The sequence below is a fragment of the Grammomys surdaster genome, unplaced genomic scaffold (genome assembly GCF_004785775.1).
Source record: "Grammomys surdaster isolate TR1022 unplaced genomic scaffold, NIH_TR_1.0 270, whole genome shotgun sequence".
NCBI classification, from domain to species: domain Eukaryota; kingdom Metazoa; phylum Chordata; class Mammalia; order Rodentia; family Muridae; genus Grammomys; species Grammomys surdaster.
In genome coordinates this window covers 783,239-800,625 of record NW_021604711.1, presented here as the reverse complement: position 1 = coordinate 800,625, position 17,387 = coordinate 783,239, and the positions used below count along the sequence as shown (strand labels likewise).

Here is a 17,387-nt window from a genome sequence, read left to right as displayed (position 1 = left end):
TTTTCGAGACAGGGTTTCTCTTTATAGCCCGAGCTGTCCTGGAACTCACTCTTTAGACCAGGCTGGCTTCGAACTCAGAAATCCGCCTGCCTCTGCCTCCCAAGTGCTGGGATTAAAGGCGTGCGCCACCACCGCCCGGCTGTATCTGCTTACTTGTATACATTGTGTCATGATCAAATCAAATAATCAGCATTTCTCTCTTCAAATATTATTTATTTGTTGAGAACCTTCCAATTCGTTTCTATGGCTATTTTGAAATGTAAAATTAACTGTTAAAAGACTATGGTTAAATTAACATGCTATAGGACTTTTGAATATTTTACTGTCTCTTAGTACTAACTGTATTTTAGTACTAATTTTCTATCTTCTTCCTATCCTCTAAGGATCTCTGGTCTAGTCACTCTGTGCTCAACCTTAAAAAAATGTGGAATTTGCTTATCTGTGCCTAACTTATTTCACTGATCATACTGTCCTCTGGTTCTTACCCATGTTGCCATAAATGACAGGGTCTTACCTTATTATTTGATAAACAATATTCCATTGTACATCAGTACCCCACATTCTCTTCACATATGCATTCCTTGTTAGTCATCTCAGATGATTATATAACTTGGTTACAGTGGATAGTGATCCCTATATGAGTGAGTGCAGAGGTATCTTTGGCATAGTGATTTTATCTCCTTTCAATATTTGCCCAGTAATGGGATTGCTGAACAGTTCAGGGAAGGATGCTACAGTTCAGTCACTGTATGACAGTTCTGTAATAAGCACTTACAAGTTGCTTTACCAAAGCACATCAGTTCATGGTGGTGGGGCCTCACGATAGGGGCTGTTCATATCACCAAGGATCCGGAAGTAGCAAGACAGGAAGTAGTAAGGCAAAATACATCCCCCAAGAACCCCTATCCAGTGATTCATATCTTGCAGGTATGCCCTCCTACCAAAGTTTCTAGAACCTCCACAAACAGAATGGCCACTTGGTTATCAAGATTCATATTCAAAATATAAATCTATAGAGAGTATTTCAGATTCAAGTCAAATTAAGTTTCTTTCACTGTGCAGAAGCTTCTAAGTTGATACAACTCCTAGTTTGTTTTGGGGTCCTATCCAAAAAATTCTTTGCCTATACAATGCCTTAAAGTGTTTAATTTAGATCCTTGGTCTATTTTGCATCGACTTTTTACATATGGTGAGAAAAAGGGGTGCAGCTTCACTTTCTGAAGAGACTGTCCTTTCTCCAGAGTATTCTTAGCATCATGATACACAATTTATTGAAGGAAAAAAACCTTGTTATTAGAGTAAGGAGGCATTTCCAGCAGACAATTGTGGCATTCAGGCTCAAAGCAATAGAACAAGAGGCAGCTGTGAGCCTGCAGTGGTGCTGTGTGTACAAGCTAATCTAGGCAGTTATGCATTATTCATAATTCTCTTAACTGAGTGGCTCCATGTATGCTATTTTCAGTATTTTAACGTTTTTTTTTGATGATTTATTTATCCTATGTGCATTAGTGTTTTGCTTGCATGTATGTCTGTCTGAGGGTGTTGGGTCTCCTGGAACTGGAATTACAGACAGTTGTGAGCTGTCATGTGGGTGCTAGGAATTGAACCTGGGTCCCCTGGAAAAGCAGATAGTACTATTAACTGCTGAGTATCTCTGCAGCCCTGTTATTTTTAACTATTTAAGTTCTGACATACTTTAACTTTTGATAATAGATGTATATACTTTGTGGTAATAAATTCTAAAGTTCTTATCTATATAATTCCGTATTTATTAAAACTCCTTTTCTTACGCCAAGTAATGGTGGCTCACACCTCTATTCCCAGCACTTGGGAGGCAGAGGCAGGCAGATCTCTATGAGTTCAAGGACAGCCTGGACTACAAATTGAATCCCAGGACAGCCAGGATTACACACAGAAACAGTATCTTTAAAAACAACAACAAAAACAAACAAACAAAGAAAAAACAAAAACAAAAGAGGGGCTGGAGAGATGGCTCAGTGGTTAAGAGCACTGACTGTTCTTCCAGATGTCCTGAGTTCAATTCCCAGAAATCACATGGTGGCTCACAATCATCTGTAATGGGCATCAGATACCCTCTTCTAGTGTGTCTGAAGACAGCACAGTATATACATGACATAAATAAATTTTTTTTGTTTTGGTTTTTTGAGACAGGTTTTCTCTGTATAGTCCTGGCTGTCCTGGAACTCACTCTGTAGATCAGGCTGGCCTCGAACTCAGAAATCCACCTGCCTCTGCCTCCCAAGTGCTGGGATTAAAGGCGTGCGCCACCACCCAGAGACATAAATAAATCTTAAAAAGCAAAAACCCACAAAAGAATGTAATCAATCAACCAAAAAGAAAAATTTTGTTCTTGTACTTTTTGTTATTTTTAAACAAACATGGGTATATGAATTTTTCAAATCATTATAAATCTGCCAAAATCCTCATAAGTGGACCTACACACTTCAAATATATGTTGAAGTGATAACTGTACAAAGAACACAGCCTCAGAGAAAAAGGAGACTATTAAATACATGGAATACAAAGAAAGGAGAGAAAGAAACTGAAAATATAACCAATGAATGACGGTGAAAAACTACCCAAATTTCATTTAAGAAGTTAACCTAGGGGGCTGGAAATACACAACACTTGCTTATCATTTGTTTTAGTTCTCAGCAAAATGCCACACACACACACACACACACACACACACACACACACACACACAGAGTTTGCCCCTACCTACTCCCATATAGTAAAAAGGCAAAGTGAACAGTAAACATAGTAAAACAGTGAACACACAAAGAGAAATAATTTCACATATCAAAATGAACCCAAATAAAAGTTCTGGTTAACTTGCAATCAGAAATGGTGAAAGCCACAGAGGAGTGGGATAGTGCGAAGTGCTGAAAGAGAAAACTGCCAACTAAGTATCTTCATCCAGAAAATTCCTCAGAAATGAATCTAAGAGCTGGGGCTACAGCCTCATCTGCATGAAAACAAAACAAAAAACAAAACAAAACGCAAACCACTGACTTGAGGTCATACTAACATACTTCTCATTGGAGAGACGGTTCAATGGGTAAAGTGCCTATTCTAGGGGCCTGCCTACTCTAGGGGCCTGAGTCTGGCTCCTTAGAACGCACATGAAGCTCAGCATGTCTGCTTTCCAGTACTTCTGCAGTGAGTGGGCAGTGGGATCAAGACAGTCTGCAAACTCATTGCCCGCTGAGCCTAGCACAGGCAGCACTGAACAAGAGACCTTGCCTCAAACACAGGGAAGGTGAGGAGTAGCACTGAGGGTGTCCTCTGACTTCCATACACAGTGCTACATGCATGCCTCATTCTCACACACAAACATGAACACATACAGATTTTTAAAAAGAAGATAAAATAAAGATACTCCTAAATAAAACAAGGTTAAGAAAAATTGAGACTAGCAGACTTGGTACTCTGACAAGAAATACCAAGGAGAGTTCTTTAAGCCCCAGAAGGTAATCCATGTAAAATGATGGGGGAATAAAAGTGTATTAGATGACATTAAGTATGTAATTACTAAACAGTACAACCGCATCCTCCTCCTCCTTTCTCAAACCATCTGAAAAATCACCATGTGCGGGTAGCATGCATGAAGCTGGGGAGAGGGCTAAGCAGTTAAGAGCACGTTGCTCTCAGAGAACCTCAGTTTGGTTCCTAACAGTTGCATGGTGCCTCACGACCATTTGTAACCCATGAGCAACATGCACAAACACAGTGTACACATATACATGAAGGCAAAACATTCATAAACATAAAATAAATATAAAGAGAATAACATATAATTCTGTTGTTGACCGACATGTAACATAAACAAATGTAGTAGTGCATGTGCTAATACCACAGAGACTAGAGATGGAGACAAAGCTGCACTTGAGTAAGGAAGTGACACTGGACAGAAACAAAAATCTACAGAAGCCACGAAAGACAACCAGAATGCTAAAGCAGGAAACAGTGCAATGAACTGCTAATGTAAATTACTCTTCTAAAACTCAGCTGGCACCGGGCGGTGGTGGCGCACGCCTTTAATCCCAGCACTCGGGAGGCAAAGGCAGGCAGATTTCTGAGTTCGAGAGTTCGAGGCTAGCCTGGTCTATAGACTGAGTTCCAGGACAGCCAGGGCTACACAGAGAAACCCTGTCTCGAAAAACCAAACAAACAAACAAAAAAAACCTCAGCTGGCTTTTTAAAATTATTTTTACTATTAATTACATGTACATCTGTGTGCGCACAGACTGCAAGTGTCCAGAAGACGCCTTCAAGCTGGAATTAGAGGTGGCTGTGATGCTCTAAGGGGGTGATGGGGGCTAATCATCTGCAAGTCCAGTTCCAGAGGCTTTAACACACGCTTCTGGTCTTTGAAGGCACTAGGCAAATGCAACACATACATATATACATGCAAAAAACCACTCATATACATAAAAAATAAAATCTAAAAAAATACATCACATCATATCTACATTAACAATGATAGCACTGAGAAAAGAAATGAGAATTGATACTTAGGAGGGGTAATTTTCTATATCTTTACTAAAATTAAAGTTAGTGTAAATTTGAATTTGATTGTAATGATAGCCCTAAGACAATTATTAAAACCAAACAGGTAAAAAAAAAAAAAGAACTAGCTGGTTGGTAATGGAGCATGCCTTTAATACCAATATTTGGGAGACAGAGGCAGGTAGGTCTCTGAGTTTGAGCCCAGCCTGATCTACAGTTTGAGTTCCCAGATGGCTCAGTGCTACACAGAGAAGCCCTGTCTTAAAAAAAAAGAAAGAAAGAAAAAAACCCCAAAATACCAAATTGTGACATTAAACTAGTGCACAAGAAAGTAGTAAAGAAGGATCAAGGGCTGGGTGTGGTGGCACACATGCCATCTCAGAACTCTGGAGGCAGAGGCAGGGGAATAACCATGAGTTTGAGGACAGCTTGGCCTATCTATTAAGTTTCAGGCCAGGCAGGGTTGCATAGCGATATTCTATCTCAAAAAAATTAATATCCAGGCTGGAGAGATGGCTCAGTGGTTAAGAACACTGATTGTTCTTCCAGAGGTCTTGAGTTCAATTCCCAGCAACCACATGGTGGCTCACAACCATCTGTAATGGGATCTGATGCTCTCTTCTGGTATGTCTGAAGACAGCAACAGTATATTCATATACATAAAATAATTAAATAAATCTTTAAAAAAGTTAATATTCAACTTTATGCATGTACACAGGATGTGCTCTAGTGCCAAAGATATCTCTAGGTTAAAGGGCAGTGACAGCATAACAACTGTGACGAGAATCCACTGTACTGCAGAGACCTTATAGGCAAGAACAGAATGAAGGGACACATCAAATCCCATGATTGCTAGGAGCTGTTCCTTTCTGATTAGAAAACAAATCCAGTCAGGTAAATTGCTGGCCCAGATATTTTTTAGGATGCAGTAAAGACAATAGAGAACCGGGCACAGTGGCACATGCCTTTAATTCTATTACACTCAGGAGGCAAAGGCAAGCGCATTTTTGTGAGTTCTGGCCAGCCTCATCTACATAATGAGTTAGAGAGACACCCAGGGCTATGTTGAGAGACTCTGTCTCAAACAAACAAAAACCAACAAAACACCAAAGAAAACAAGAAGATTATAATAGATTACAAAGCTTAGGTGTAACTAATACACAGGGACTCCTAGAATCCATCCCAGAAGATTTACTGGTAAACAAGACTGGGTTAGGGCATGGAATCTCCCTGATGTTGTTTGTTTTTGTTTTTGATAAATAGTTCAAATAATCTAAAACAAAGTGGTCAATAGATTTAAGCCCCAGAGAAAATCTAAAAGGTTCAGGGGCCTCACTAACTGGATATTTCTGAGATTTGGCTGCTACAAAAGAAATGCTTAGAATATCATATTTACACTAACTGTGGCCAGGATGGTCCTACTGACACTACCATTTTGGTCACAAACTCATCTAATCATGGCACTTTCAATCACCAAGAGACTGAGTAAGTTTGTTTTGAGAAAGCGAAGATGACAGGGATGGCTGCTACAACTATAAAAACGTATTTGTGTTGTTTGAAGCCAGCCACCAAGCTTGTGATACTTTATTATAAAGTAATAAACTACCCATATGCTAACAAACTACCTGTTGACAAACTAAGAAAATTTTCTTACCTACATCCATTGGCCGTTCTGTGTTTAAACTATCCGTGCTGCCCTGGTGTCCACCTAAAGGTGCCTTTATCTGTTGTTCTGATAACTTCCCAGTACTGATAGATCTGAAGAGAAGAACGACGTGAGTTAAGAAGGCGCTTTTTTTCAGAAATGGATGAAAAATAATTCAGGGTATAAATAAACTTTTCTAACCAAAATAAATAGTTTATTCAAGAAATTCAGGAAGAGCTCTATGCAGTTTCAGGAAACATCTGTATTTTTTTTTAGAAATTCTAAATGTTTATGGTACATATTATTAATCACATGGCATAAACTACCAACTAAACTAATATGTCTTATTGCTTTTACAAGAGAATACACTGACTTAGGGATTAGTTTTCATGTAAAAGGCTAAAGAGGGAAGAGTCTTTTACCTGCCAAACACTGCCTTGCTCTGCTGCTCAGATCGATGCCTCTCGCTTCCTTGTACTGAGAGGCAATGGGAACATTCACGAGGGTCGTTTCCATCTTTGGACTGGCTTTCAGCAGGCCCATGACGAGTAACCAAGGCTAACAGGTTAGAAGATGCTTGTGTCTTAGGGATTTTGAAAGGAGCTGTAGTCTAAAGAAACATATAAGCTGGTTAATATGATATACAAAATATGGTACACTGGTCATGAGTACAGACTTGGGACTTAGATGCTGATTCAAATACCAGCTTTTTATTTATAATCTGTATGATATTGTGCTGTTCCTTTAAGCTCTTTAAGGCTCAACTTCCTTTTCTGAACAGTAAATGTTCACTAAAATTGTAACTATTCTTACGATGAATCCTTTCATAAAGTACAAGAGCTCATATGTATAAAAGAACTTAAGAAACACACCTTAGTAGGAGAGCCAATGATTGTTGGTAAAGGAGTTTTAAAGAACCAGTCAGAACTCCGTGGAGAGGACCCCATGTGCTTGGTGGGAGAGGTTCCAAGGCTGCCAGGCCGACTGGGCTGAGGTGAGTGACTATATCCAGCCCCAGCATGGGATGGACACACAGGGTCAGAGTGCTGCTTTCTCAGCTTCTGCTTGTTCTGATAGATATCGGTGAGTGTGGGTGCGCTCTGCAGTCTAGCACCCAGTAAGAGTGATTGTGGTGACTGGGTCTGTGGCACTGGAGAACCTATTGACAAAATGAAGGCAACATTAAAACCCACAAAGAAGTGCAGAGAAAAAACAGGAAATGAAAAAGGCAATTGGTGTGCATATGTTTGTCTGAGGACAGGTCAGTCTCTCTGGGAGTGCATGTGGAGGTCAGAGAACAACTTCAGGTGTTGGTTCTTGCCTTATACTTGTTGGAAACATGCACCAGCATGTAGGCAGGCAGTGCAAATACAGAGGAGGGTAGGCATCTCTTTTCCACATAAACCATATTGTTGTCAAGCAAAGGTCCTAGTATTTAAGTTTCACTAAGATGTCCTCTTAAGTTTCTTGCAAACCAAACTATTACTAATAACATTAAGAACATGCTAGTATTCCTAGTGTCTAAGGTATTTGTGACAGAAATTTCCTGCCTAATATATTTGCAGTGGAACCCTGTCATTGGATAGGGAAGAAGTAGGCAGAGTTAGGAGTTGGGAGGAGAAAAAAGAGAGGTGAGATGGCAGCAGACGTGTATCTCTAGCAGTCCCTGGTAGTTATTCATATCAAAAGGTTAGATAATTGCAATAACAATTTCATTTTTTTAAAGATTTATTTATTTATTATATATGAATACACTGTAGCTGTCTTCAGACACACCAGAAGAGGGCATCAGATATCATTACAGATGGTTGTGAGCCACCATGTGGTTGCTGGGATTTGAACTCAGGACCTCTGGAAGTGCAGTCAGTGCTCTTAACCACTGAGCCATCTCTCCAGCCCCGGGATAACAATTTCTAATTGTGTGGGCATCTTGTGTATTCAGTATTTGCTAATATATAAATCCATTGGTTAACTTTAAGCATCTAAAGTTTTACTTTACTGGGTAACTGGAAGGTGGGTCCACCGACAACCGGGTGGTTATGGCTGTGAAGGAACTAGCAGCTCCAGGGACAAGCGAACCAGAGCTGCAAGTACAGAGACTGGTCATTATAGGGGACTACCTAGAGAGAGCAGCCTGGTGGAACCAGCTCAGGAGCTCTGGTCCTGCTGGAGAACTTGTTGAGACAAATGGGCTTAGAGCGGGAACATGGCAGTCAGGCTGGGAGCTAGCCGGTTGCTGTTTTTTCTAATATCTCCTGCTACAAATATTCTCTTCTAAAACAGCCACTGAAGCCAGGTTTGGTGATGTACATTTGTAATCTCATAGACAAGATGCTAAAGCAGGAATATTTCAAGTTCAAAGCCAGCCTGGGGCTACACAGCAAAACCCTGTCTCTAAAAAGCAAGCAAGCAAGCAAGGAAACAAACAAAGAAAACAATTTACTAACAAAACCTCCAACAATTACAGCAACATAAGAAAATATCAATCGCCGGTCGGTGGTGGCGCACACCTTTAATCCCAGCACTTGGGAGGCAGAAGCAGGCAGATTTCTGAGTTCGAGAGTTCGAGGCTATCCTGGTCTACAGAATGAGTTCCAGTACAGCCAGGGCTACACAGAGAAATCCTGTCTTGAAAAAAAACAAAAAAACAATCGAAGGACGAGGGTGGTAACACATGCCTTTAATCTCAGCACTCTGGTAGAGACAGAAGGATCTCTGAGTTCAAGGCCATCCTGATCTAAATAAGGAGAGTTCCAAGACAGACTGGACTAAATAGAGAAACCCTGTTTTAACAAACAAACACAATTGGAATTTAGCTATTAAACATTCCAGCTTGATCTCATTCTAAACCCGACATTAAGAACATTATTCTACTTTTTAAAGAAATAAACTTAAATAAATAGAAAAGTAAAGTCTGTGATAAATACCATGATCAGAAAAAGTTACTTAAATGTTACTTTAAAGAAAATACAAGCCGGGCAGTGGTGGCACGCCTTTAATCCCAGCACTTGGGAGGCAGAGGCAGGCGGATTTCTGAGTCAGCCTGGTCTACAGAGTGAGTTCCAGGACAGCCAGAACTACATAGAGAGAAACCCTGTCTCGAAAAACAAAAAAACAAAACAAAAACAAACAAACAAACAAAAAAAGAAAATACAAAATTAAAGAGCATGAGTGAGGTTTTTTAATGATACGAAATTTCTCCATTAAACTCTTTACATGTCCTATGTCTGTACAGTCGAATTTTACTTATAAAAGTATGATTTACATGTTCCTTTCCAGGAATATGCATTATCTAATAAAACAACAATAAACACATACGCATACACATACTTATTGAAGTATGTCCTTTTTTTTCTCACACAGTCTCGTATATCCCAGGCTGACTACTAACTTAACTATTTCACTGAGGATGACCTTGACCTTCTAATCCTCTAGTGTTCTGGGATTATAAGCATGGTTTTATGTGGTGCTAAGAACTGAACCCAAAGCTTTGTGCATGTTAGGCAAGTTCCTTACCAATTGAGCCACACACTCAGTTCCTTGGTTTCTTAGGGTTAATTATCATAAAAGAATCTTACAACCACAAGGAGATATTAAAAATATAATAAAAAACATTAAACCAAAATTCTAAAAAAATAAGTATGGGAAAAAAACAGTACAGGAAAAGGACTATTTCATATCAATCCTGTTCTTCTGATAAGAGTGAAAAAGTATACCTCAAATCCACTCATAATAAATCATGTTTTTGGGCTGGAGTTAAGAGCACTGACTGCTCTTCCAAAGGTCCTGAGTTCAATCCCCAGCAACCATATGGTAGCTCATAACCATCTGTAACAAGACTTGATTCTATCTTCTGGTGTCTGAAGATAGCAACAGTGTACTCACATACATAAAATAAATAAAATAAATCTTAAAAAAAAGAAAAAGAAAAGACACCAAATCAAAAAATATGAAAAAAAAATCATGTTTTCATACCTGAGGAGTGTCTACTCCTGGCTTCATGGCCCTGAGGATGTCCACAGCAACACTGACTAAACTGTTCAGGAATGGTACCAACTAAGAATGGAACAAAATAAAAAATTACTTAAAACCAATAAAGGACAGAAATGGGAAACACACATACATGCTGCTCAGTCTGTAATAGTTTACGTAATTCTAACTAGCAAAGACTTGATATATCTAATCAATGTTTTAGGTGCCAGAAAGGCTGAGATTTTAAAAGTATTATATAACCAAAAACAAATAAACAACCCCAACAATAGGTATATAAAGCATAAGTACCAGAGTTTGAATAAATGGGGCTTGTGGGGTTCAGCTGACTGATAGGCCAGCTGTAGTCCTTATAGATCACATTTGTGCTGAGGTCAGGCTCCTGCGGGTGGCTACCAACCAATGACAAATCTATGCCTGTTGAAAAGATCAAGGAATTCATCTGCAAACTCAGTGCTGGGGGGTATTCTTGTAGTCTAGGCTTTAACCTTTTAGACTTTGCTATAGTCTGAGACTCTTTCCTCATGTTTCCTTCCTCTCCAGAGATCTACACCTTGGTCTAAAGTCTTCGCTGTTTCCTCTTGACCCTTATTCTCTTGGCCTTTAAGGTGGTTCCCAAACGATCCTCTACACATACAACACCTTCTTTATATCCACATCCCTTTGAACATACACTGCCATAAGCAAAGTTTAGTTTGAAGGATTTTTTTTTAATTTAGTTAAAAACAGGCTCTTTAAATTTTCTTTTATGTGGCATATAAATGTGGACACCAAAGACTGACGTTGTCTTCTCTCACACTAATTTGTTTGTCTGAGACAGGGCTTCTTACTGAACCTAGAGCTTAGTGGCTGGCCAACTAGCCCCTGGTGTCCACTAGCTCTGCCTTTCCCCAGTGCTGGGGTTACAGATGCATGCTGCTGTTACATGGATTTTAGAGATTCCAATTTAGATCTTCATGCTTAAATGGAAAACACTTTACCCACTGAGCCATCTTCTCAGCCCCTTAATTTTTAAAAACACAGTATTATCGATCTCTGACTAGAGATGAGGCCTTTCTGTACTGTCTCAGTACTTTGAGTAGGAGATACTACAGACCTGGGTACTTCCGCCTCCCTTACATATACTCTGACTTCAGAATAGTTTCACTTAAAATGCTGTTCATTTTTCTGTTTGCTATGGTTTCTAGTATTTTGTTTGTTTTAGGCTTTCATTAACAACCACCAAGTAGGAAGACCTGTGCAAAGTTGCTGACACATTCCCATTCTGAGCTATAAAGCTTCTGGTGAATGTGATCCAGAGCTGCTTTATTTTAATTAATCTTCACTCATCTGAGTGTTAAGTAGGGGAAACATCTTGTGTATTTTAACCCAAGGCTTAAGCTAATCCTAGGACGAAGATACTTTTGAGAGAAAAGATACATTCTTATATTTCCGACAGTCATCATACAGATTGGAGATTTTTTTTGTCCTTTCTTCTCCTGTGTGTCTCTTGATTATTCTTTCTCCATATTCGTTGAGGCATAGTCTCTCAATCAAACCCAGAAGTCACCAGCTTGCTAGAGGGTTTGTTTGCCTTCTAAGACTAGAATTACAGATAGGTCACCAAACCCATCCAGCATTTTCTGTGGGTTCTGAGGAATCTGAACTCTAATCTTCACACTCCTCTGACAAGCAACTGTTGAGTTATCCCACAGGCTCAAATACAGAGATGTTTGAGGTGAAGTTGGGAGAAGGATACAGCACAATGGATAGAGGATGTTCTACAATCTGCTTAAAAGCCCTGTTTCGTGACCTTGAGAATGTACTTTATCAGATTTGTTACAGGGAAGAAATAGGTTTTAATTGACTGCATTCAATTCTCACCCAAAGGGGATGGTGAGTAAGGCCTGGAAGAGCCTGTAGAGAGTCTTCGTCCTCCTGTCTGCACTGTGTCTGCTGGTACAGGGGAGCAGGACCCAACCCGGAGGAAGCCCATGGGGCTGGTATTAGACCTTCGAACCACTGCAGATCTGAAAATAAAAAAGAGAATTACTTCCCATCTGATAGGACCTGGGGCAGAACTTTATTTCTGATACTTTTTCCTGATAACTCCTGACAGCATTCCATGTGGAAGACACATAATAATTACAAGGAGCAAAAACAAAAAATGTAAAAATGAGCCAGCTGTAGTGATTCATGCCTTTAATTCTAGAATTTAGGAGGTTGAGGCAGATAGAATGAGTTCCAGGACAGCATAGTCTACAGAGTGAGTTCCAGGACTACCCAATGAGATCAGTTTCAGAAAAGAAATTAATTTAAAAAAAGGAGGAGGGGGCTGGAGAAATGGCTCAGTGGTTAAGAGCAATGGCTGCTGTTCCAGAGGTCCTGAGTTCAATTCCCAGCAACCACATGGTGGCTCATGACCATCTGTAATTCCCTCTTCTGGTGTGTCTGAAGACAGTGACAGTGTATTAAAATATATAAAAATAAATAAATAAATCTTAAAAAAGGAGGAGGAGGCAGAGAAGAAGGAGAAAGAAGAGGAGAAGAAAGAAGAGGATAAGGAGGAAGAAGAAGAAGAGGAAGAGGAAGAGAAGGAGGGGCAAGAAGAGGAAGAGGAGGAGGGGGAGGGAGAGAAGGAAGAAGAGAAGAAGGAAGAAGAGGAGGAAGAAGAGGAGGAGGAAGAAAAGCAGCAGGAAGAGGAAGAGAGGAAAAGGATGAGGAAGAGGAAGAAGAGGAGGAAGAAGAGGAGAAAGTTTCCCCTCTTTTTTTATTCTACCCAATTCCTCGAGCTTCTCCTATCTTATTATGAAGGCCACCACCATTCTTGTCACTGGTGACCCTTTCAGAGCTCACTAATGCTCTGAATGCACACCAACACTACTATTAGCTTTTAGCCTCTGAGTGACACATGCATACTAATCACTGTTAGTCTGAACTCAGGTCTAGTTCTTTTATGCTCTGAAAAACAACTTAGCTTCCAGATAGTTTTAATTAACTTATCTCTTGTTATTTGCTATATGTAAACAAAGCTTTTAAGTTAAAAAATAATATATTAAGCCGGGCAGTGGTGGCGCACGCCTTTAATCCCAGCACTTGGGAGGCAGAGGCAGGTGGATTTCTGAGTTCGAGGCCAGCCTGGTCTACAGAGTGAGTTCCAGGACAGCTAGGACTACACAGAGAAACCCTGTCTCGAAAAATCAATATATATATATATATTAAATTTAATCTAAGATTACAAAAGGTAAATATATTTTCCAAGAAAGTAAATAAAAGGGAAGCATGGTATTTTACATTTCAGAAAATCTTTAATATCTTGCTTAATAGAAGACATTTGAATTTTTTTTTGTTTTTTTGAGATACCAAGCTCACAACTATCTATATAACTCCGGTTCTAGGGGATCCAACACTTTCACTCTCTTATGATCTCCAACAATATCTAGGCATATAAGTGGTGCACAAAATACATGCAGGCAAAACATTCATACATATAAAATAAAACAAATCTAAAAAATGTCACTATCAATCAAACAGAAATATGGGAGGAAAAACTAACAATACCTGTCAGCATTACAGTGGTGAGTATGTTTTCCAGAGGTCTGGTTTTGTTTGAAAACTTATTATTGGTATTTATCCTCATTATTTTCTTCCAAGTAGAAAACTTAGTTCATTTCTGACAAAATGGTTGCTCTATTCCCATACCATAGTTTGTCATTCTTTAAAATAAAGAGTGCTCAGTGAAAAGGGGCTAGTTTAGCTGGCAACTATTTACTATATTACAAACATGCTCCATTAGCATACTGGGCAGCATATCTCCTCTAGGTTGTGATTTTCAGAGAGCAGCTTTTGGCACTTGATGAGGCCATTCCTTTGTATGTGGTAGTAAAGATCACAAAGACAGTACACTTGCAGGTTATTACTTCAATTCATGTTAAAGATATAAGCAGTTTTATTAATTTTTGCCGTCTACCAACACAATGAGAAATGCAAACCATGTCCTAGTCTTAGTATCAAAATTTGGACCTATGGGCTCTATGAACAGACCCAAAAGTCATAATTTTCTCATTTTATACTATACCTTGGAAACTTCTCTGTGTCAGACTTAGCTCTGTTACTCATCTGAATAGAAGTTGTATAACTTTCTTTTTTGTTTGTTTTTGAGACAGGGTTTCTCTGTGTAGCCTTGGCAGTTCTGGAACTTACTTTGTAGACAAGGCAGGCCTCGAACTCAAGAGATCTGCCTGCCTCATCTTCCCTGGAATTAAAGGTGTGTGCCACCACCTAGCTTCCATAGCTTTCTACTGTCACAGATGGACTATAACAAATTAGTATGGAAACACTGGCAGATACTTGGCTTATCACCCTTTGGTACAACAATAAACTATGCCATATGCAAAGACTGTGTATGAAGAATATGTATCTGATTATGTATAGATACATTAAGAGCAAGTTGCCAGAATTGAAGGGCTAGTTCTTTTCTCCAAGCTTCCTGAGTTCACTGAGATTTAGGCCTTTATGGGATGCAGTGATTCCCATTCTGTCAGGATCCTGAATAAATTCGCTCCGCTGCTCTGAGGAGGTTGGCTTCCATCATTTTTGTTTTCTAGAAATTTAGTTAAGTCTCTTACCCTTGAACATCTTTTTATTTTGTTCGTGGAGTTGTTCTTTACTATCACCTTCACAGGTTTCAGATGTAGAATAAGTACACAACACATAAAAAAATCTGCTGAAGCTGAAAGCCTTCTTCCCTTCCCTTTTGTCTGCTATGTAGCCCAGAGTTGCCCTCAATTGCCAACCTTCCTATGTTAGTTTCTAAAGTGGTTGGATTACAGTCATGAGCCACCACATTAGAAATGTAACTTATCAAACAAGTTCTTCTTCCTTTTTCCTGACTTGTTTTATTTTGAGATAGGGTCTCACTCTCTCAAACTATCTCAATTGCTGGCCTGGAGCTTGCTATGCAGACCAGGCTGGCCTTGAACTCAAGAGATCCATTTACTTCTTTGTATGGGGAATGAAAAGTACATGCCACCATGATTGGCTGGTTTTGTTGTTGATTTGAGACAAGAACTCCTGCAGTTTAGGATGGCCTTGAATTCTCTATGTAGTTAAAGATAGCTTTGAATTTCTGATCCTCTTCCTTCTACCTCCCAAGGGCTAGGATTACAGGAATGTGCCATCTTGCCTAGTTATTTTTTTTTAATCTAAAAAAAAAGTTCCTCTACAACAACAGGAAAAGTTCATCATCTGATGACATGTTTTTAACTACTCACAGTCTGCCATTCAATACAATACAAGTACACCACAGAGCATACAGTGCTTGTAACTGAATGAAGGGTTTTGAGCCTGGTAAGCAAGCATACACAACTAAGCTACATCTCCAGCCCAAGTTCTTCCTCAGCAATTATACTTTTAGACAAACACATGTGTATGATATTCATCACAATCTTTTGAGTATCAATAACAACCGTCATCAACAAACAAACAAACAAACAAAAAACTATTAGACAAATAAAAAAGAAGGAAGATACGGGCTTACCTTGGAGAACCATGTGGATTTGTGCCAGAGCTGGCAGTGGAGATAAGATTCTGTTCTATGCGCTGATAATTCCTTACTTGAGTAGGAACTGGAATTGGGGCTGTTTCGCTGTGAGGTGACACAGTAGGTTGACACTGCCTGCCACCATAATTTAAGAAAGGAAGAGTAGTCAGACTAATTTTCTTTCAGTTGATCTGCTAGTGATATTAGAGAAAATTCTAGAAAGGCAAATGATCACTTTTAAATGTGAATAAGAAATAATCCTATTTAAAAAAAAATGTAACCCAAACTCACATCTGTCCTGAACTCTCCTGGCCATCACACACATGCTGAGGACTAAACACTGTGTCACAGCTGGCCAGGCTGGTATATGCCTTTGACCCCCAGTACCTAGGAGGCAGAGGCAGACAGATCTCTGAGTCCCAGGCCAGGAACAGAGAAAAATAAACTCTGTCTTGAAAAAGCATAGCCAGGCGGTGGTGGCACACGCCTTTAATCCCAGCACTTGGGTGGCAGAGGCAGGCAGATTTCTGAATTCGAGGCCAGCCTGGTCTACAGAGTGAGCTCCAGGACAGCCAGGGCTACACAGAGAAACCCTGTCTTGAAAAACCAAAAAAGAAAAAGCACAAAAGCACAAACACACACACACACACAAAAGAGAGAGAGAGAGAGAGAGAGAGAAAGAGAGAGAGAGAGAGAGAGAGAGAGAGAGAGAGAGGAAGAAGAAGAAGAAGAAGAAGAAGAGGAGGAGGAGGAGGAGGAGGAGGAGGAGGGAGAAGAAGAGGAGGAGGAGGGAGAAGAAGAGGAGGAGGAGGAGGGAGAGGAGGAAGAGGTGGAGGAGGAAGAAGAAAAGGGAGAAGAAGAAGAGGACGAGGAGGAAGAAGAAATGTATCAATAATCTAAAAAAAAAAAAAAGTTCCACTGCACCAAGAGGAAAAGCTCACCATCTGGTGAAATGGTTTCATCCACTCACATTCTGTTACTCACTACTATACAAGGAAGAAGTTTATGCCAAGCAAAGAACAGGATATCCAAAAGCAAAGATGACAGGAATGTTTACAAAAGTCATACATGACGTAAGCATTCCCAAGGAACCCTCACAACTTGATAATATATCATGCAACTCACAAGCACATAGCTGGTAGGAGGTCCACATTTAAGGATAAGGTGAATTAATGTCTGCACCCAACTGTTGGCTGCTCACTGCTGCAGTCTGGAAATTCTAAAGCTCCAGCAAAACTCTTGACAACTAAACTGCATCCAGCATATTACTCAGTAGGCAGGAGGTGTGGGAAGTAGGAAGGCAGGTCTTCTGCCTTTACAGCTCTCAGTGCTATGTCCATTTCCCACACTCATAACACAGGAAGAGATGGTACCCACTTAGGACATTAGTCACACCACAGATGATGATCTGGGGAGTTTTTGAGGGGTAGGGATAGGTGCCTCTTAGGTACTATCCCCATTGTTTACTACACTTCTAATAATTTAAGATTATTGTATTAACAAAGCTTTTTATATCTGGGTGGTGATGGTGCATAGCTTTAAACCCAACACTTGGGAAACAGGCAGGCAGATCACTGAATTTGAGGACACCGTGGTCTACAGAGTGAGTTCCGGGATAGCCAGGGCTACATAGAGAAACCCTGTCTAGAAGAATCAAAAAAGAAAGAGAGAGAGAGAGAGAGAGAGAGAGAGAGAGAG

General features: G+C 39.8%; 1 protein-coding gene across 3 annotated transcripts in view; it reads right to left on the bottom strand.

The window, feature by feature from the left end:
• The window catches only part of Ulk2 (unc-51 like autophagy activating kinase 2), a 76,582-nt gene that overhangs the window by 19,844 nt on the left and 39,351 nt on the right, over positions 1 to 17,387 (bottom strand). For all 3 annotated transcript variants that reach the window (XM_028776459.1, XM_028776457.1, XM_028776460.1), the window contains 6 exons: positions 15,687 to 15,824; positions 12,032 to 12,177; positions 10,154 to 10,234; positions 7,051 to 7,337; positions 6,601 to 6,788; positions 6,188 to 6,291 (listed from right to left, as the gene is read on the bottom strand). In XM_028776459.1, the coding sequence (XP_028632292.1) occupies positions 6,188 to 6,291; positions 6,601 to 6,788; positions 7,051 to 7,337; positions 10,154 to 10,234; positions 12,032 to 12,177; positions 15,687 to 15,824 (944 nt within the window). The remainder of the gene's footprint in view (positions 1 to 6,187; positions 6,292 to 6,600; positions 6,789 to 7,050; positions 7,338 to 10,153; positions 10,235 to 12,031; positions 12,178 to 15,686; positions 15,825 to 17,387) is intronic.